At 42.5% G+C, this 21,281-nt stretch overlaps 1 protein-coding gene across 1 annotated transcript in view; it reads left to right on the top strand.

Moving 5' to 3' along the window:
- Positions 1-10,347: 10,347 nt before the first annotated feature.
- opn4a (opsin 4a (melanopsin)) overlaps positions 10,348-21,281 on the top strand; it is a 71,832-nt gene continuing 60,898 nt past the window's right edge. The window contains exon 1 of the mRNA XM_070448434.1: positions 10,348-10,666. Within this exon, the coding sequence (XP_070304535.1) occupies positions 10,463-10,666 (204 nt within the window). The 5' untranslated portion in view covers positions 10,348-10,462. The remainder of the gene's footprint in view (positions 10,667-21,281) is intronic.

Here is a 21,281-nt window from a genome sequence, read left to right as displayed (position 1 = left end):
GCCGCCCAGACATGGGCTATGCCACCCTCTCCCACCCCCGCCGCTCTGCTCCCCCTAGTGGCGCCATCAATGGCTACAGGCAGCCCCCTCAATCCGGCAGGACCAATGGATCCCTACCTTCCCGTCTACAACCACAACACCACCCAGCCCACCGGCTTTCCAGCGAGACCTCCAACCAGCCCCTCCGCCTGGACGTACCCCCGGATGATGACTGGAGGACCCCCGACTACAGGATGGTAGCGCCGTCCATGCCCATGCGGCATGCCCACCCCCTCCATCAGCCCACCCAGAGGCATGACCACCCCCGTATGATGGCATCGTCCCGTGGCTCCGGTAGTGCCCAGCTCTGTTCCCTGTGCCAACAGCTGCCCACCGAGCCCTCCCGTCACTACTGCCAGTCCTGTGGGGTCTACATGGCCCGTTTCCGGCCTGCCAGCTGATCCAGCTCACCGTCACCTTGCAAACGGACCCAGTTTACTCCCAACACACACACACACACTCTTTCTCTCTCTGTTCCCCATTGGGCTCTAGATGTCAGACTCTGCTGTTGTAGAATGCAGTTAAGGAGGCTCACAGCAATCTTGGGACACATTGTGCTAGCAGATTGTGGCCCTTTCGTTTCCCATCAATTAATGTCTATAGTATAACCCCAGCCCCCATCCCACCCCAACCCTCTTTAACCAGACAGGCCAACCACTATATCTGGTCCTTAACCTGGTATATTTCTATAGAGTTTATATTTAGTCTTTATGGCTGCTCGTCATCTAAGGTTATTTAAAGATGATGTGATCCAGCATTGGAAGGTCAGAGTCCAGGCTGGGTGGAAGTGGGGCTGTGTAGTGTCCACTGAGGTGGATGGCAAGAGGCACTCAATCAGTCAATTAAATGTATTTCTAAAGCCCTTTTTACACCAGCAGAGTGTCACAAAGTGCTTATACAGAAACCCAGCCTAAAACCCCAAAGAGCAAGCAATGCAGATGTAGAAGCACGTTGTGAAGGAAAAAAAAGGAACCAAGGAAGAAAACTTAAGAGGAACCAGGCTCTGAGGGGTGGCCAGTCCTCTTCTGGCTGTGCCGGTGGAGATTATAAGAGTACATGGCCATTAAGGCACTGTGCTTCTGGGAGGTTAGGACACCCCATAAACACATCAGCGCCAACACAGCTGGAGTTTAGGGTTACACTGATGTTCCCAGGGGTCACAAATGAACCCATTGTTTGAGGAAGCCTGTTGCAGACGAAGAATGAAGATGGAAGTTGAGTTGCACGGTGGGGACGAGGGCAAGGCGGAGTGAGAGGTACAGTTGAAGTTGTACACGTTTTATTGTCAGTCATGAAAACACTGAACAAGTGTGAGACAGTGAAATGGATGTGTCATAAGGCTGCGTTCTCACACCAACCCATCTCTGCCAACCCTCTCCTTAATGTATACCGACGCTATTTACTTACTGTATTACTCTATTTATCATTTTTAGCGAGCTCTGGGTAAGTAGTGTATAGATGATCAAACTAATCTACAGGCCTAACCTGCGTATACTCTGCCATAGACCTGCTGTACTTTTCATTCTCTCAACTAGCTAGCACTGTCTGGTGACTAGAGCCCTCTTGCAGAATGAGCCTGTGTGTGGGCTAAGGACCCTAGACGTTTCTCTCGGGGCTTTTCACAGCCCTGCAGCTATGCATGGTTGTTCAGCAGATCTATGACTGAGGGAGTCACTCGGAGCTTCGTGTACAATATATTAAGTATATATGAGATTTAGTGCAGTGAATTTACTTAACTGCGTTAACACAAGTTTAGTGCACTTCAGAAGTGTTAAGATAATTGTATCGGTTGCTGTTTTAATTCTACTGACATTTCTCCCGTTGTTACGGGAGACTCTCAATGTTAGCCTATTTTTGTACTTGTGTAGGTTAGATGGTGATCCTGAGTGCTAAGGAGGTACAGTACCGAGGTTTACACTCTTAGAGAAAACGTAATGACAGTGTACACATCTGTATTTTAGGATACTTTACAGAGAACAAAATAGGAACTGACTATAAAACTGTCAATTCAATGGCTTTTAACAAATCTTACTAGTTGAATCTTGATGCTTAGAGCCATTTTTCGAGCCATTTTTCTTGCTCTTTAATATTTGTGATGCGCGATCACTGGAGATGGTTAGTTTAATGTTCCTAATTCAAATCTTAACCCAGACATGACTAAGATGCTGAGTTAGAGCTCTGGAATACAAGAAAAGCCAACTTTGCCTCGTTTTTTGAGGCAGATTTTAGATCTGATGATGTAAACGTATGGATCATTAGAGTCCCAATTAGAGTGAAGTCGCTTTTTTTGACTTGTGAGGGAAAGAAAGCTACAGCCTTACAAAATACACTTAGGTTATCTACAATCTGAAATGAAGGAAATTACAAAATTATGTTTTGTTGCTATCTACGATGTTGCTGATTTGTTTTGGAATATTTTTACACTTATTTTTCTACACTGTAGATATGACTGATGGAATATGAAGAAAATGGAGCTTATGGAAGAAAGGTTTTGAGTGTCTTAAGATAAAACAACTGCTAAAATCGTATAGTTGATACAGAATTTAGGATGCACAACTGCTGTGCAATTCATCAGGTGTGAGTGGTGTTGTCCTTCTTTAAGGGAAAACAAGTCTCGGAAACTGAAATGTAACTGCACCGTTGCAGATGCTAAACCAAAGAGTGCCACTTTAGTGAGACTCATTTAAATGAAAAGGAATGACTCCTTCGTTTGTGTACATTAAGCAACACTTCCCCCTTGTGGATTGTCAGTAGAACAGAAGGTAACTGATGTGTCCATTTTATTTTTTTAACATGCTAATCAACAGATACTGCAAAAGCTGAACAGTGTAACTGTGTGTACAGATAATGATAGCCTTCGACCTTACATTTTAAGACGATGCGTTTTCCTAGTAGTATAAAGGAAGGGTTGACCGATTTCAATTTTTGGACTTTGTTTGTAAATGCTGTGCTAGCAGATGGAACTTGTATTTTTGCAATAAAGTTGTTATAAATTGCTCCAAACAGGAGCACAGTATGAAGATTGTCTGTTTCTTTGTGACTTTGCTATGCTGCTCTAATCCCTTGCGCTAAAAATTATCATTTAAGGCAGTTGTACGTTACAACTAGACCCAAGAGTTCTTCCCAGACAATCACTGACCATAAGTCAGTGTTAAAACATTTTCAGCTTCTGCTTGTGGCCAGTAAGGGTGATAAGGAAGGTACACCAACATCCTGCTTCCACCCTTTGTAAAAACCCCTAAGGCGCTCCAATTTGAGAATTTTGGAAAAGGTCAATAGGAAGAATAACTAGCTAGCTGACTTGCACCTCGGATAACAGTCCACGTGTGAATGGCAGTTTTTGCATGACTGCAACATTTGGCTCGGAGAGTTTTGGCAGTTCCTTGTCCTCACACCTCTGCTCTCCTCCTTCCTCCAGGTGCATCTGCAGCATTGTTTTGAGCACATCAGATGCACGAAAGCTCCTGCCGTAGTCCTCATAATACCGTAGTCCTACCATAGTCCTCAAGCTTGTGGCTAGACATCTAGAAACGTGTTTAGATACGCGAGGAGGACCTCCCTCCTCATTAAGAATTTGCTCCACCGTGCTCTCATGTAGAAGTGTGAGTGAGTACTTTATGGCGGAAAAACACCATGTGTCCTCCATGTGTCCTCATTTAGGGTCAGCTGGATGATAGAGAGGGTTGTTTCTCAGGCTGAACTGTAATCTTCTTGAAGGAGGCCATTTCTCTCCTGAAATGCCAGGGTCACCTGGTAAATACTGGTTGGTCCACATTGGCGTTTGGGAGCCATTGCAGATTGCACTCTGGGGCCTTCTTCTCTTGCTCGACTCCATGGTGACCCTGGCCTTTTACCTTGTCTATACGGGTAACACTTTCCTTAAAATCAGTTCTTCATACCTATTTAAGAGAAGTTCTCCTCCACAGCTAATCAGCCATTGTCTAAGTTGAGGCAAGGTGGTGGATTTATTTTAATGTTTTATTTCACCTTTATTTAACCAGGTAGGCTAGTTGAGAACAAGTTCTCATTTACAATTGCGATCTGGCCAAGATAAAGCATAGCAATTCGACACATACAACAACAGAGTTACACATGGAATAAACAAAACATACAGTCAATAATACAGTAGAAAAATAAGTATATATACAATGTGAGCAAATGAGGTGAGATAAGGGAGGTAAAGGCAAAAAAAAGGCCATGGTGGCGAAGTAAATACAATATAGCAAGTAAAACACTGGAATGGTAGATTTGCAGTGGAAGAATGTGCAAAGTAGAAATAGAAATAATGGGGTGCAAAGGAGCAAAATAAATGAATAAATAAATACAGTAGGGGAAGAGGTAGTTGTTTGGGCCAAATTATAGATGGGCTATGTACAGGTGCAGTAATCTGTGAGCTGCTCTGACAGCTTAAAGTGCTTAAAGCTAGTGAGGGAGATTTTTGCAGTTCGTTCCAGTCATTGGCACCAGAGAACTGGAAGGAAAGACGACCAAAGGAGAAATTGTCTTTGGGGGTGACCAGTGTGATATACCTGCTGGAGCGCGTGCTACGAGTGGGTGCTGCTATGGTGACCAGTGAGCTGAGATAAGGCGGGGCTTTACCTAGCAGAGACTTGTAGATAACCTGTAGCCAGTGGGTTTGGCGACGAGTATGAAGCGAGGGCCAACCAACGAGAGCGTACAGGTCGCAATGGTGGGTAGTGTATGGGGCTTTGGTGACAAAACGGATGGCACTGTCATAGACTGCATCCAGTTTGTTGAGTAGAGTGTTGGAGGCTATTTTATAGATGACATCACCGAAGTCGAGGATCGGTAGGATGGTCAGTTTTACGAGGGTATGTTTGGCAGCATGAGTGAAGGATGCTTTGTTGCGATATAGGAAGCCGATTCTAGATGTAATTTTAGATTGGAGATGCTTAATGTGAGTCTGGAAGGAGAGTTTACAGTCTAACCAGACACCTAGGTATTTGTAGTTGTCCACGTAAGTCAGAGCCGTCCAGAGTAGTGATGCTGGACGGGCGAGCAGGTGCGGGCAGTGATCGGTTGAACAGCATGCATTTAGTTTTACTTGCGTTTAAGAGCAGTCGGAGGCCACGGAAGGAGAGTTGTATGGCATTGAAGCTCGTCTGGAGGTTAGTTAACACAGTGTCCAAAGAAGGGCCAGAAGTATACAGAATGGTGTCGTCTGCGTAGAGGTGTATCAGAATCACCAGCAGCAAGAGCAACATCATTGATGTATACAGAGATGAAGCAGGGTGTTAGATGAAAGAAAGACCCTCAATCCTAAAGTTTATTTTAATTGTATCTTCCTGCAAATAACCCTATAAATACAAGTTCACATGTAAAATTTAAAAAAAAGGGTAAAGAGAGGTCACCTGTAGTAGCCCAGTCAAAAACAGTTGTCAATCCAGGATTGGTACATCCATTGGTACATCCATCTTCACAGCTCTGTCTATGAATTTGAGAGGGGTTTTATTTCTCCAGAACCATCTCTTAGCTGGTTGAGCGGGCTGACCACTTTGTTGTTTCTCCAAATGCCCCTTTCATCTCTCCCATTTTGCTTTTGAAGATGTGTAAAAGCAGGTTACTCTAGGGATACAGTATGTTCCCCTCTCCCAGTGAGGCTTATTGGCCAATAAAGTTGTGCACCAACAGTTCTGGGGCAAGTGGGTCAGGATACAGTCAGCCTCCCTGGTGGTGTTTGTGTCAGATGCCAGTCATGCTGAAGCCCTGAGTCCACTGGGGTGGAAGCAGTCCAATTGAGAAGGAGGATCAGTACCACCTGATGATGCTGTTATTAGTGCATGATGATGATGATGCTGCTGTTATTAGTGCATGATGATGATGCTGTTATTAGTGCATGATGATGATGCTGTTATTAGTGCATGATGATGATTATGATGCTGTAATTAGTGCATGATGAGGATGATGATGATGCTGTTATCAGTGCATGATGATGATGCTGTTATTAGTGCATGATGATGATGCTGTTATTAGTGCATGATGATGATGCTGTTATTAGTGCATGATGGTGATGTTGTTACTAGTGCATGAATATGATTATGTTGTTATTAGTGCATGATGATGATGGCTGTTATAGTGCATGATGGATGATAACTCGTTATTAGTGCATGATGGATTGATGATGTTGTTATTAGTGCATGATGATAATGATGCTGTTATTAGTGGCATGATGATAATGCTGTTATTAGTGCATGATGATCTGTTATTAGTGCATGATGATGATTATGATGCTGTAATTAGTGCATGATGAGGATGATGACGAGTGCTGTTATTAGTGCATGATGATGATGCTGTTATAGTGCATGATGATAGATGCTGTTATTAGTGCATGATGATGATGCTGTTATTAGTGCATGATGATGATGTGTTACTAGTGCATGATGATGATGATGCTGTTATTAGTGCATTGATGATGATGCTGTATATTAGTGCATGATGATGATGTTGTTTATTAGTGCATGATGATGATGCTGTTATTAGTGCATGATGAGATGATGATGATGTTGTTACTAGTGCATATGATGATGATGCTGTTATTAGTGCATGATGATGATGCTTTATTAGTGCATGATGATGATGTTTTAGTGCATGATGAGATGTTTTACTATGCATGATGATGATGATGCTGTTATTAGTGCATGATGATGATGCTGTTATTAGTGCATGATGATGATGTTGTTTACTAGTGCATGATGATGATGCTGTTATTAGTGCATGATGATGATGGTTATTAGTGCATGATGAGATGATGATGATGCTGTTATTAGTGCATGATGATGATGCGGTTATTGTGCTGATGTGATGCTGTTATTAGTGCATGATGATGAGGCTGTTATTAGTGCATGATGATGATGCTGTTATTAGTGCATGATGATGATGCTGTTATTAGTGCATGATGAGGATGATGATGAGCTGTTATTAGTGCATGATGATGATGTTGTTACTAGTGCATGATGATGATGTTATTATTAGTGCATGATGATGATGTGCTGTTATTGTCATGATGCTGATGCTGTAATTAGTGCATGATGATGATGCTGTTATTAGTGCATGATGATGATGCTGTTATTAGTGCATTGATGATGATGCTGTTATTAGTGCATGATGATGATGCTGTTATTAGTGCATGATGATGATGTTGTTTACTAGTGCATGATGATGATGATGCTGTTATTAGTGCATGATGATGATGCTGTTATTAGTGCATGATGATGATGTTGTTACTAGGCATGATGATGATGCTGTTATTAGTGCATGATGATGATGCTGTTATTCAGTAATGATTGAGGATGATGATGATGCTGTTATAGTGCATGATGATGATGCTGTTTTATTAGTGGCTATGTGATGTATGGTTTGTTTATTAGTGCATGATGATGATGCTGTTATTAGTGCATGATGATGATGGCTGTATTAGTGCATGATGAGGATGATGATGATGCTGTTATTAGTGCATGATGATGATGTTGTTACTAGTGCATGATGATGATGTTGTTATTAGTGCATGATGCTGATGCTGTAATTAGTGCATGATGATGATGATGCTGTAATTAGTGCACCCAGAACATTGCGCTACGTGGGACTACCGACAGGCTGAACGAGCCAAATAATGGGAACTTTCTCAATAATCTTAGAGATGGTAGCATATATGGTTGCAAATCTCTATAGTTTATATTTTTAGCTACTGTATATTTTTAGCTGAAATGGTTTCCACTAGCTAACGTTAACAGGCTAGGTTAGGCTACTGCCTTAATCACTAATCATCTTCATCACACACAAACATTAAAAAAACAATACAATAGTTTAAATGGCAGATTCCTTTTAATTAATGTTTCACAATTTGATAATCCAGTGAAAAAACACACATATCACCATAACTACCAAGGAAAGTGGAAGTGAACTTCAGGAGAATTGGAAATGGGGTAAGAGGTGGAAACTGCAGCAATGGTTATGAGCTGGTGGCTGGGACATTGCCGGCGGTGGAGTAGACGATCAGGGGCGCTTGAGGGCGGTAGACAATTTCCAAAACGGCGCCACAAAAGTGCCGCGATAGGCGACCGCCTAATCTTGTCTAATGGGAGGGCCGACCCTGAGCACACCCCCTCCAGCCAGGCATTATTCTGCACTGTTTGAGTTAAGGGTGTCTGTCACAATATTTATTAATTTAACCACTTTTGCAGTAATATATTTTTTACAAAACCCTCCATTTCATATGAGTCTTATGGACATTAAGCTGGCGTCCGAGCTTGGCATCCCCACTCAACCCCTCTTCATTCCCATGGATGTTAGAGCACTGGACGGGCGCTCTATAGGCTGGGTCACCGACCATACCACCCTCATCAATCTACGAGTGTCGGGGAACCACAGTGAGATGATCCAATTCCTGCTAATTGATTCTCCGCAGGTTCGGTAGCATTGGCATTCTCTTGGCTCCAACGACACAATCCCTCGATTGACTGGTCTACTGGTGCCATCGGGGGCTGGGGCCCGTTCTGCCACGCCCATTGCCTGAAATCAGCTCTGCCTGCCCCGGGCCGTCTTCCTGGGGGCTTGGAAATTGCCCCGAACCTCTCCGCCATTCCAGTGGAGTACCAGGACCTCCGGGAGGGGTTCAGTAAGGCCCAGGCCACTTCGCTTCCACAACACTGACCGGTACCCAAAGGAGGTTAAACCAGATGCGCTGGCACACCGCTAGAGCCCCATGGCTACACCCCTGGAAGCCGAGACCTTTTCCCCCTGCTCCAAAATCAATAGCCCCTCTGCTGTTCGTCCTCTGGTGCTCCGTATACTTCCTACTTTTCATGTGTCTAGATCAAAACCCATGTCTCACTGCCCTTTGTCTCCTGTTTCCAGGCCCACCCCTCTCCCCCGTCACATCGACGGCCAACCGGCATACAGGGTGAGACGCCTCTTGAAAGTTCAACATCGGGTCAGGGGATTCCAGTACCTGGATGACTGGGACGGTTATGGCTCGGAGGAGAGGTGCTGGGTCTCCGCTAGTGACATCCTGGACCCATCTCTGAATTCCAACACTGACACCCTGCTCAACCAGGTATGCGTTCAGGTAGGACGCCAGGTGGCGTCCCTAAAGGGGGTGCTACTGTTACACCCTGATCTGTTTCACCTGTGCTTGTCTCCACCCCAGGTGCACCTACAGGTGTCGCCCATCTTCCCCACTTATCTCCTGGGTATTTATACCTGTGTTTTCTGTCTGTCTGTGCCAGTTCGTCCTGTTTGTTCAAGTCAACCAGAGTTTTCTCTCAGCTCCTGCTTTTCACCAGTCTCTTTCTCGCCCTCCTGGTTTTGACCCTTGCCTGTCCTGACTCTGAGCCTGCCATCCTGTGCCTTTGCTACTACTCTGGATTATCAACCCCCTGCCTGCCTTGACCTGTCATTTGCTTGCTCCTGCTGCAATAAACATTGTTACTTCAACAGTCTGTACTTGGGTCTTAACTTAAACCTGATAGAGCTAGCTGTTGCAGTGTGACAGGTACAGTTGTTGACATGGGATGTGTGTTTGAGTGACTCTGGCCAGGTTCCTGGTCTGCAGCTATCAGAGAGGATCAAGCCAGGTGAGGACCAATTTTCTCCCCAGGCAGCGAGAAGAGACTGCAGGGGTGAATACTCTCTGTACTCTGCTGTTCATGCTCCCAGGTGATTTTATTGATACGTGTCGGCCCTTAGGTCTTCATCAGGCAGTGAAGCCTTAAGGGTCGAAATGTATCAATAAAATCACCTGGGAGCATGAACAGCAGTGTTCTGGTTTTCCTTTTTGTTTTTCAGGAGTTCGCCAGTGTCCAGCACCTGCAAAAAAAGTACCTAGATGTGAATATGTTCTTCAGCTTTTGTACATGTACTCTCCCATGTGTAGCCTATTAACTCTCCCAACTGGTCTGGCACACCGATCACTCTCTTTAAAAGTAGCTTTCAACATAATGACTAATGTTAGTGCAGAGTGCTCTATTGCCCGACATTGTGAGAGCGCGTGCCATCATTACAGTACAGGGGTGGAGAGTGGCAACTCAGAGCGAGCACATGGAGAAAAGAGAGAGCATGTGCGGCTTTCTCACTTACGTAAATATATCCATGTACAAAAATGTGCTATTAGGGGTTGCGTGGCTCGTGCGCAACCGCGTATGCAGCTCCATCCTCTTCTGCGATCGTMAAACTGTTTTATACCACTGTGTCTCACAGACTACCAATATCAAGACCATAACCAAGGTAAACTGTTAGTCAACATTCATATCGAGAATTGATAACTTTCCAAAACAGATTCCCACTGTGGAGCTAAAGAGAAGTTGTAATTTCCTGAGTGTATCTGCCTATTGCTGGAACACGGACCGGACAGCTTTCGGATTGTGTCAGTACTCCGGACTATTTTCTCTTTTCCCATCTACAACCCATGTCGAGTGGCCGGTCCGTCCTGGAAGGCACGGGAGGTGCTATGAACGGCGCCCTGCGCTCTGTTCGGAAGGGCATCTCGTGTCGCTTCCAGGACACGAACTGCACGCGCATCGTGGAGACGCTTTCCTCCTGGAATGACACCGTGGTCAATGAGTACCGGCTGGTGGATCTGCCTTCTGTCACTTCTGTAAGTGTTTCACCTGTGTATTCTGTCCCACGAAATTAAATAAATAGTCGAAGTAGCCTGATCATTCATGCAGGACATACGTTTGGGTTGAGTGGTTTGCTTTGAGTATGGTTGTAAGAATTTGCTATGATTGTACATGCTGTTCCTCATGTCAAATCATTTATTTCAATGACTGATGCAGCTATAATTTCTGAATGTCATTGCCTTGTCTTGTTCAGAAATCTTTATCTAAGAAGATCAACAATTCAGATGGACATAGATACAAAATAACGGATATTTCTGCATGATAGGCACATTAGGCCTACAGAAAATCTACTCTCAGCAAAAAAAAGCTCTCTTGACAGCTGTTATGTAATGCATGAATACCATTCTTCTCTGGGTGCAGATCTGACATATCAAAAATGCTTATCCATTCACCCTGCAATACAGTGTTATGTTCTACAGAGCAAATCTGCCTAGAGAATGAAAAGTAAGCAAGATGTTCATTGCACTTAGAGTCAAATAGTATCATGTGCATCAAACATTCATGGTTTGGTTAGACTGTCCATCAACAATAACTTACAGCAATGATTCAGAATGGACTTACATTCTTCGGCCTCACTCTTTGTCTGTACTGTATAGTGCCTACCCAAGGCTATTGATTTGTCACCTATTTGCAAACCTTTATTGATGGCCCGTGTCCATGTTCCTGTCTTTTGCTCTCTCTCTTTCTGCCGGTCTGTCTGTCTGTCCGTCTCTCTCTGTCCGTCTCTCTGTCTGTCTCTGTCTGTCGGTCTCACTCTGTGTTTGTGTGTTTCATAGTTATTTGTGAGGTATTTAATGTAACTGTCTAGCTTGCATTCTCATCTGTCTTACTAAATTGTTCTTAAAGAATGTTACCCACAGTGTAAATACTAATGCTGAGCTTTTTTTTAAATCAAAGGGTAAATGAGGTGCAGAGCCCCTTTGTTGGGTAAATATCACCTGCCACCTTTGATTAAATATCAGGATGTCTTTCTGTACATTCTGATGGCATTTCCCTGTTGTTGTTAGTCTGTCCCTGTCCATGAGTTGACACAGCTGTGAGGGATTGAATTCAGATAAGGGATGTTTGAGTATCACGGTTAGACTGCACAACTTTAATCAGAACCATCCTGTCAGCATAGAAAGGTTTGAAACAAACTGAGTCTAATTTAAAATAATAATTTAAAAAAAATCCTGAATATTTGTGTTCTACTTTCATGCTGGATTTTGATGTGAATGTTTTCACTCAGTGATAGCTGACTCATTTGAGCTGCGCCCTCCTGCTTTCCCTCTCCTATCCCTATCTTAGCTCAACATACAGAATTGCATCAAATCGCTTCACAAACCGCTGCAGACCCCTGCATTTCCAGATATTGTTTGTTGGTCTGTTCATTTTGGGGTTTATGGTTTTCATTTTTTCCACACGAACTCAAACCGCCGCCGTCAACTTTCGAGAGAGAGAAGTCTCCATGGTATACACAGACGCCGAGTGACTCGAGCATTGCAATACGTTGTTGGGTTTTGCATAGAAAGAGCACTTCATTGATATTGTGGAACAATAGCAGGACTGTCAGTTTGTGATTAGACGTGCACTTGGGAAAATGAACCGATCCATCTTCATTCCTGAAGGAAACGAGGCACTGCAGAAGGTTGACAATTTGTGCAATACAAAAAACATGAAATGTATATTATTAATAGACAGAAATGCATTCCGTATATGTCCCATAGGCACTTGACATGCCTGATTTCTCGTGGCACTTCTGCAACTGTAGCCAGACATAATGAGATTGCCAGAGGCTGTTGGAAAATGGGTTAGTGGCACTGTCTATTGTGTGTGATTCATATAAACATGAATAAAAAAAATATGAATCCACTTACACCAGAGTGACTAGGGTTGTTGATTCATAAAACAGGCCTTCCAGAGATTAAATTAAGCCAGTGTAATGCCAACCTCTGCAATGAAATGATCCAATCCTTTTAGTCACCTTGTGTTACAGTGCTTTAATGACACAGCTGAAGCAGCAGGCGGCACACTGCCTCCTCATAATGGCCGATGGTCACTGACCTTCAGATATGTTTTTATTTATTTAACTAGGCAAGTCAGTTATGAACAAATTCTGATTTATAATGACAGCATACCCCGGCCAAATCTGGACGACGCTGGGACAATTGCGAGCCGCGCTATGGGACTCCCAATCACAGCCAGGTGTGATGCAGCATGGATTCATACCAGGGACTGTAGTACCAGGGACTCTTGCACTGAGACCGCTGCGCCACTTGACATGTAGTCCTGTGGCCTTTCCCCAAAACTCCTCTCTTAGTCCCCAATAGCATATCTATCTGAAGAGTTGACAGGTGATTACTATAGCCCAACCGATATATTGGTTTACCGATATTATCGGCCGATATTGTCCTTGTAACACTATACTGCTATTGGCTCGTAATATCAGCCTCACGTGCCTTCTTCACACTCTAAATACTCAGTTAGCTGTTCCATTTAGTAATTAATTTAAGCATTACCCAAAACCCCGCCTGGTTGTTGTGTGGTATTTAAGCCTTTACATTTGAAAGACCACGATGACAGGAGCGGTCCAAAAAACGGCCTTAATTAAATCCCCATATCAACAGATGTTCCCACAGAGGAGGCACCGTGACTGTCTTCAGCACATCAATAACTCTGATGCTGGGGGCGTTGTGTTTACATGCAGGTAAACTGTCTCAATCGATTCTCCTCCACTGAGCTGTACACGCACACGACAGAAAAACCAATCGCCCAGGTAATCCAGCCAGAGGCCGTCAGCACGACAGAGGGGATAAAAAGAGATCAATTCAGAAAACTCCCCAAGTTTACCATCAATCATTATATATGTATCGGAGGTGAAAGATCAATTCAGAAACAAAGGGGAAAAAAGTTCACAAAAGTAATGTACATCTCATCCCCAGCCATGTGTAGCCTGTTATACTATAAGCCTGGCAAGCAAAGCTAGTCAGGCTCTGGGTCACTGAGATTCTTATTTCTACACCACGCACAACCACTTCAAATGGAGGTTTTCCAATTCAAATCTCCCTGATCAGAAGCATGGAGGTCCATCGAGAAATGGGATTGTGGAGATCTACATACGGACACTGTATCCACAAAGTATCCTCCTCCTATAACCGATGATTAGCCTGTCAGACTGTGTCCCACACATTCTCAGCATGATAGGTTGTGTGTATGAACATACAGTTGAAGTCGGAAGTTTACATACACCTTAGCCAAATACATTTAAACTCAGTTTTCTACAATTGACATTCATCCTAGTAAATATTGCCTCTATTAGGTCAGTTAGGATCACCACTTTATTTTCAGAATGTGAAATGTCAGAATAATAGTAGAGAGTGATTTATTTAAGCTTTTATTTCTTTCATCACATTCCTAGTGGGTCAGAAGTATACATACACTCAATTAGTATTTGGTAGCTTTGCCTTTAAATTGTTTAACTTGGGTCAAATATTTCTGGTAGCCTTCCACAAGCTTCCCACAATAAGTTTAATTTTGGCCCATTCCTCCTGACAGAGCTGGTGTAACTGAGTCAGGTTTGTAGGCCTCCTTGCTCGCACACGTTTTTTCAGTTCTGTCCACACATTTTCTATAGGAATGAGGTCAGGACTTTGTGATGGCCACTCCAATACCTTGACTTTGTTGTCCTTAAGCCATTTTGCCACAACTTTGGAAKTATGCTTGGGGTCATTGTCCATTTGGAAGACCCATTTGCGACCAAGCTTTAACTTCATGACTTATGTCTTGAGATGTTGCTTCAATATATGCACATAATTTTCCTTCCATCATGATGACATCTATTTTGTGAAGTGCACCAGTCCCTCCTGCAGCAAAGCACCCCCACAACATGATGTTGCCACCCCTGTGCTTCACGGTTGGGATGGTGTTCTTCGACTTGCAAGCCTCCCCCTTTTTCCTCCAAACATAACGATGGTCATTATGGCCAAACAGTTCTATTTTTGTTTCATCAGACCAGAGGACATTTCTCCAAAAAGTACGATCTTTTCCCCATGTGCAGTTGCAAACCGTAGTCTGTTTTTTTTATGGCGGTTTTGGAGCAGTGGCTTTTTCCTTGCTGAGCGGCCTTTCAGGTTTTGTCGATATAGGACTCGTTTTACTGAGGATATAGATACTTTTGTACCTGTTTCCTCCAGCATCTTCACAAGGTCCTTTGTTGTTGTTCTGGGATTGATTTGCACTTTTCGCACCAAAGTAGTTCGTCTCTAGGAGACAGAACCCGTCTCCTTCCTGAGCGGTATGACGGCTGCGTGGTCCCATGGTGTTTATACTTGCGTACTATTGTTTGTACAGATGAACGTGGTACCTTCAGGCGTTTGGGAATTGCTCCCAAAGATGAACCAGACTTGTGGAGGTCTTAAAAAAAATCTGAGATCTTAGCTAATTTCTTTTGATTTCTCATGATGTCAAGCAAAGAGGCAGTGAGTTTGAAGGTAGGCCTTGAAATACATCCACAGGTACACTCCAATTGACTCAAATGATGTCAATTAGCCTATTAGAAGCTTCTAAAGGCATGACATAATTTTCTGGAATTTTCCAAGCTGTTTAAAGGCACAGTCAACTTAGTGTATGTAAACTTCTGACCCCTGGAATTGTGATACAGTGAATTATAAGTGAAATAATCTGTCTGTAAACAATTGTTGGAAAAATGACTTGTGTCATGCACAAAGTAGATGTCCTAACCGACTTGCAAAAACTATAGTTTGTTAACAAGAAATTTGTGGAGTGGTTGAAAAACGAGTTTTAATGACTCCAACCTAAGTGTACGTAAACTTCCGACTTCAACTGTATACCTGTATGTCTTATCTCTATCAGAGTGTGTTTGTACAGCACTGAAAGAGGAGAGAGAGGATAGAGGCTCAGATGCTGATCGGACAGTGAGGCAGACAGGCAAACGTATCCACCCATAAATGCATCATGACTCTACAGTGACGGTCATCCTTCTGTATGTATCTCAGTGTTTAGAAATAGTTTTTTGAAGGTGCCTGTCATATGAAGTTGATAGAAATCCTAATCACGCTGTGTGGAGTGCCTCTCAGTGGGACTGTACCACGGTGGCTGTGTAATGATGATGTAACAACTGTTTAATAGCTGTGCAATAAGAACTCTTGGTTAGACTGTCTGATGGGTTAGGGCCGCTGTTTTATCACGCAACAGGCAAAACTCAACTAAAGAGAAAACAATTACTGCCTTGCCTCGGTCATTACAAATCACTCACTTGATTTGTGTTGATAATAATTAGGCCTACAGAAAAACAAGAAAATAAATGTGGTAGAGAATTGTTCCCATACCTCCCTCATGATTTTGAGCTGACTACTGTAGTAAGACTTGTCTGAAATGCATTGGAATTCACGTGTGGAGGAGGAGGAGGAGTTGGGGGAAGATTGGACAGTTATTAAACAATCTGTTTCCTTTGTGGAATAGGTGGCCTTGAAAACACAGTCTCCCACTGACTCTCACATGCCTCTCCCACTCATTACCACCCAACACGGCACTGATCGCTGACTGTGATGGCGACAACTTGTAATTACTACTCTAAAGAGGGAGACCTTAACTGTCTCTGCTCCTAATTAACGCCAAACTAAATGAATTGACCTCGTGTATGAGGATGGCAGGACTTCAGTAGCTTTCAAGCTGTCAATTCATGCAAATGGTAATCAGATATTGTTGGCATCGGCAAGTTTTCGAACGTAGCATTAGCGTCAGCACTGAATCAGTTCAAATCGATATTACTTTATTATTAACTCCCTCGGGGACAATTATTAGGTCAGAGAGCACAAGAGCACAATTATATCCTCCACAAGCTAGACAGAAAGAGAGTTTGGACACACCTACTCATTCAAGGGTTTTTATTTATTTGTACTATTTTCTACATTGTAGAATAATAGTGGAAGACGTCAAAACTATGAAGTAACACATATGGAATCATGTAGTAACCAAAGAAAGTGTTTAACAAATCAAAATATATTTGAGATTCTTCAAAGTAGCCACCCTTTGCCTTGATGACAGCTTTGCACACTCTGGTATTGTACATTCGAACGGACAATTAGACTGTACAGGTGCATTAAAGGATGAAACGAGAAGGATTCCATGATGTAATTGATGCTGTTAGAAAATATTCAACTATAGAGACACAATGACCTAAATACTGTATACCCTGATGTATTTTGTAAGACTCAAGGGTTGACTGCCTTTTGCACTCACACACAAACACAGGCGCACGCGCACACAGGCACACACAATCACACAACAAAAATCTCCCGTTACTGTGTGTGTGAGGCAGCAGTGTAGTCTGATCTCGTGTTGGGAAGAAATCACGGCTGCTGCTTCACTAATGAAAAGAGAAAAGAGTCCCTGAGGATCTCAACGTTACAACAGGAGTATTTTCATCCCCTTATAGAGGGATGCTTTTTAATCAGCAAAACTATTCAGATATGATCAAACTCAACAAAACATTTTAATGAACCTCTGCAGAAAAGTGGTGCCAGGAAGGAACTCTTCAGTCAGTCAGACAGATCTCAGTTGGTCTTTAGTGACACTATGACAGAAGTCCTCCTCCTGGGCTATATGTAGAAAGCAAGCAATCTGAAGCATGTTCATTAGCCAGAATGTTTAAAAAGCTTTTGAGATTTCTTACTGTCATTTGATTGCTGTACCTTTTTGTTTGGAAATGGCAGCCCGGTTTTGGGGATAATGACCAGTGCTCCGATCTCTTTTCAAACCATTAGCATCAGATTATGATCAGTATTGCACTGTGTATTAGTACCTAATGGTCTCATAGCTGACCTGCATGCACCTAAATATGGGCAGAGAGAATTTTACAGCTCAGAAAGCAAAGATATACACAGGTGCCTTTTCAAAAACCATGTGGGGTATTTTCTTCAAAGTAGATTCTTTTCACGCTTGATGTATCACTGCTTATTTCTTCATTGAAAGGGCAAAGCTTTTACGTTTTTTTGTTCAGCCCTTCCTGTGATCCAGCGCACTTTGATATCATGCGGAAGAATACCCACATTGACTGAACCTCCTGGCTGGCCCAAATACATTTTTTGTTGAATCAGGGTGTCTTCCATAGAAAAACTATATTTTTTTAATGTGTAGCCAGAGACAGTTAATATCATGAGAGTCATCTGTCGCATATAATAATATGAATGATGGAAACTGTCTCGGCTAAGTGAAATAAAAGGAAATGGAGAAATAAAGTGCTGGCCAGATGTGCATTTAAAAAAATATATTTCCTATTCATACCACGGCATTGTTGAAGACTTGTTTATAATTGGCTTGAAGGGCGTAATAAAGCGTGCATTGTTTCCCTATAACGAACAGCATATTTGCATGGTAGAATTCAATGGCTATAGTTCATTCTTACATGTACTAAGTTTGGCTAGCTTTTGAAAGCAAAAGTCGAATTGAAAACATTTGTCACGATCGTTATAATGAGTGGACCAAAGCGCAGCGTGATCTGGGTTCCACATCTTTTATTTCTAGGTGAAACTCACAGCAAAACAAAAACAATACATCTCAAAACTAAACGTGAAGCTAACAATAGGGCTAACAGGCAACTATACATAGTCAAGATCCCACAAAGTACAAAGGGGAATGGCTGCCTAAATATGATCCCCAATCAGAGACAACGATAAACAGCTGCCTCTGATTGGGAACCATACCAGGCCAACATAGAAATATAATTACCTAGATGACCCACACTAGTCACACCCCGACCTAACCAACAAAGAGAATAAAAGGCTCTCTATGGTCAGGGCGTGACAACATTATTGGCATTGTTGAATTGTATTTTTGGGGAATTAAGTATCTTATTGGCTGCCAACCTCTCATCCAATACCTGTAAAAAAAAACACCCACAAATCTAGTTGTTTCAACAAACTATTATAAAGTAACTGGTTCCACAGGTAGATTTTTTTGTTTACTCATCTTTTTGGTCCAAGTTTTATCTGAACGAAAACATTTAGTTGGCCCAAACTTGAGAAAACTTGAGCAAAAATTCAGTCAATTTAAAATGATGTGTTTGCTGAACTTGTCTCATGGGTGCGTTTAACTACAGTATGAATATTTATTTGGGCATTTTAACAAAACAAAGGCTGTGCTACTGGTTACACCCACAGTGTTTTTCACATAGTGTATGTTCATTTATACAATAATTATTATTCAACATGTCCTCACCTGTGATTTGAACTCTCAACCTCTTGACACATGGCATTCTGATATTCCTGCTACGCCACCATGTCTATGTCAGTTATCAGTTAATCTGAATATTCTCTCATCATTGATTTGATTTACTTATTTAAGCATTTTTTTGGTTTAAGATACCTAATTATCTAATGTTAGGAGGGCATATTAATCTATTTTAATGGTACTCCTTAATCACTATGATAAATAACATTGTTTTTCTTGAGTGTACTGTTAACAGAGTTGAGGTTGACTTTGAAGTGCAAGGTGTGGCAATACAGATGAACTCCATTTGACAAGACATGGTGGTGCAGCAGGAAGACTGAAATGTTGTGAACTAACAGGTTCAGAGTTCAAATCCCTAGAGGAGGATGTTGAAGATGAATTACTGTATAAATGAACAGTCATCATGTGTGTCAAATATGTAAGTTGAAAACAGTGTATGTTAAAAGCACTCACTGTGCAACTCGTTTAAGGTAAGATGCACCAAATAAAAATGTTTTGTTGAATGAACATATGAGACAATTTGAGCAAACACATCATTTTAAGTTGAGATCATTTTTGCACAAGTTTTCTCATGTTGGAGCTAACTTTGGGGATTCTAAGTTCAGGTAACACTTTGACCAAGAAGTTGAATAAACCAAAAAAAGGCTGTGAAACCAATTGCTTAATAATATTGAGCTGAAACAACTATTCGTTTTTTTTTTACAGTGCATAGTCATAATAGAAAACAAGTTGTCATACCCCTAGTAATCACTCCTGGTAAAATCATTCCAGCGGACTTATCCAGGGTGTCAGTGGATCAAATATGTGTGTGATGATGACAGAGTAAGATTATTGACTCCCATAAAAGTTGAGATCTTCAGCTTAACATTGGCTCCGAGAGTTCAATGTGGAACCCATTGTTTTCTTTGAAAGTTGTGTAAGTTCGCTGGAGAAGCCCACACTATCCCAGACATATCTCCCTTATCACCCCTGACATATGCTGCTATTCTGTCCAGGACATATCTTTTCCATTATACCACCCTGTCTGACTGTCTGATGTAGCACCTCTGACTCTTCTTCCTGTTTGATCTGTGGACAGGCAAAGTTTGGGGGCTTTTATCTAAACCCAGTTCAAACACTTCTCCTAGTGGTTGTCAAACACTGCCACCTGGGGGATGCATCACAGACGGGTGTGGTTCATCTGAAGTTATCAACGGAATTCGAGGTCTTTGTCTACAGAGCTAGTGGCCTTGGACTATTTGTCCGGGTGTATTTGCGTGTGGGCCATTATCATCATCATTGTCCTCATAATTGTCCTCCTCCTCCTCCTCCTCGTCATAACGATTGTCTTCTTCCTCTGCTCCCCCTCCTCCCCCTTCTCTCCCTGTTCTTCCTCCTCCTCTTCCTCTTTTTCCTCCTCCTCCTCATCCCCATCATTTTATTTCACAATGTTCTTACCTGCGCCCCCTTCTCCCTGTTAGACTCTGTGAGAGTGGGGTAGTGTGGGACCACCATACATATGCGTACATTCCACTCAGTCTGAGGTGACTGAGACTTGAAATGACAGAGGGAGATTTCGCCTGGTCTTGTTTATTCCATCACGCCTGTGTTGGTGGGGACATTTACCCCTGTTGATTTGTGTTCTCTCGCGGCGGCTTCAGAGCAGTCGAGCAGGAAGTTGACCCTGCATGCCCTGCGCTACTAACTCAACCAAATGCTCTCTTTCTTAAAACCATTCCGGAGACACTCCGGATGGAGAAGGATTAAAAAACTGTGATGTTTGCGTATTGATTTTAATTTGTGAGAGGGAATAGGGAAACTGTCCTTCAAGTCTTTGAATCCAAACGGCTCTTCATTCGTATTGAAGCTCAGAGAAGTTCATTTAAATGTGCGACTCAGATGGCCAGTGAATGTGACAGTAATTATTCACAGTGGAGGAAAACGACTCCGGATGATTATTTGCAGAATTAGTCTGCTTAGTGCTTTAAGGCTGGATAATCACTTAATAATAATTATGATTATGTTTTATCTTTTTTCAGCCTTGCAGAGAAAAGGAAAAGGTTGAAAACAGTGTCACGGTCTAAATCGGGGGGTATAACTCTCCAGTGGTCTACAGTCACAGTCCTGCTAGTTTTCGTTTTCCCCTGGAGCCTAGTTGATGAATTAATGTCACTGACTGCACAAGTCAAAATTAGCCACTGATTAAAATGGCAAGAGCAGAAACCAGCATGCACTACCCGGCTAACAACAAACACTCCCACAACTTTAGAGACGTTCCCTTAGAAGTCTCATTTGTTCATTACCTAAGATTTTTATAGGAATGTTCCAGTGATGTGCAAGGACTGTTTTCAAGAGACCATTCCCGTAATGTAAAATAGAACTTACCTAGAATGTGGT

This window comes from Salvelinus sp. IW2-2015, linkage group LG18, assembly GCF_002910315.2.
Source record: "Salvelinus sp. IW2-2015 linkage group LG18, ASM291031v2, whole genome shotgun sequence".
Classification (NCBI taxonomy): domain Eukaryota; kingdom Metazoa; phylum Chordata; class Actinopteri; order Salmoniformes; family Salmonidae; genus Salvelinus; species Salvelinus sp. IW2-2015.
The sequence above is the reverse complement of the archived record's forward strand: the minus strand, read 5'-3'. Positions and strand labels throughout refer to the sequence as shown.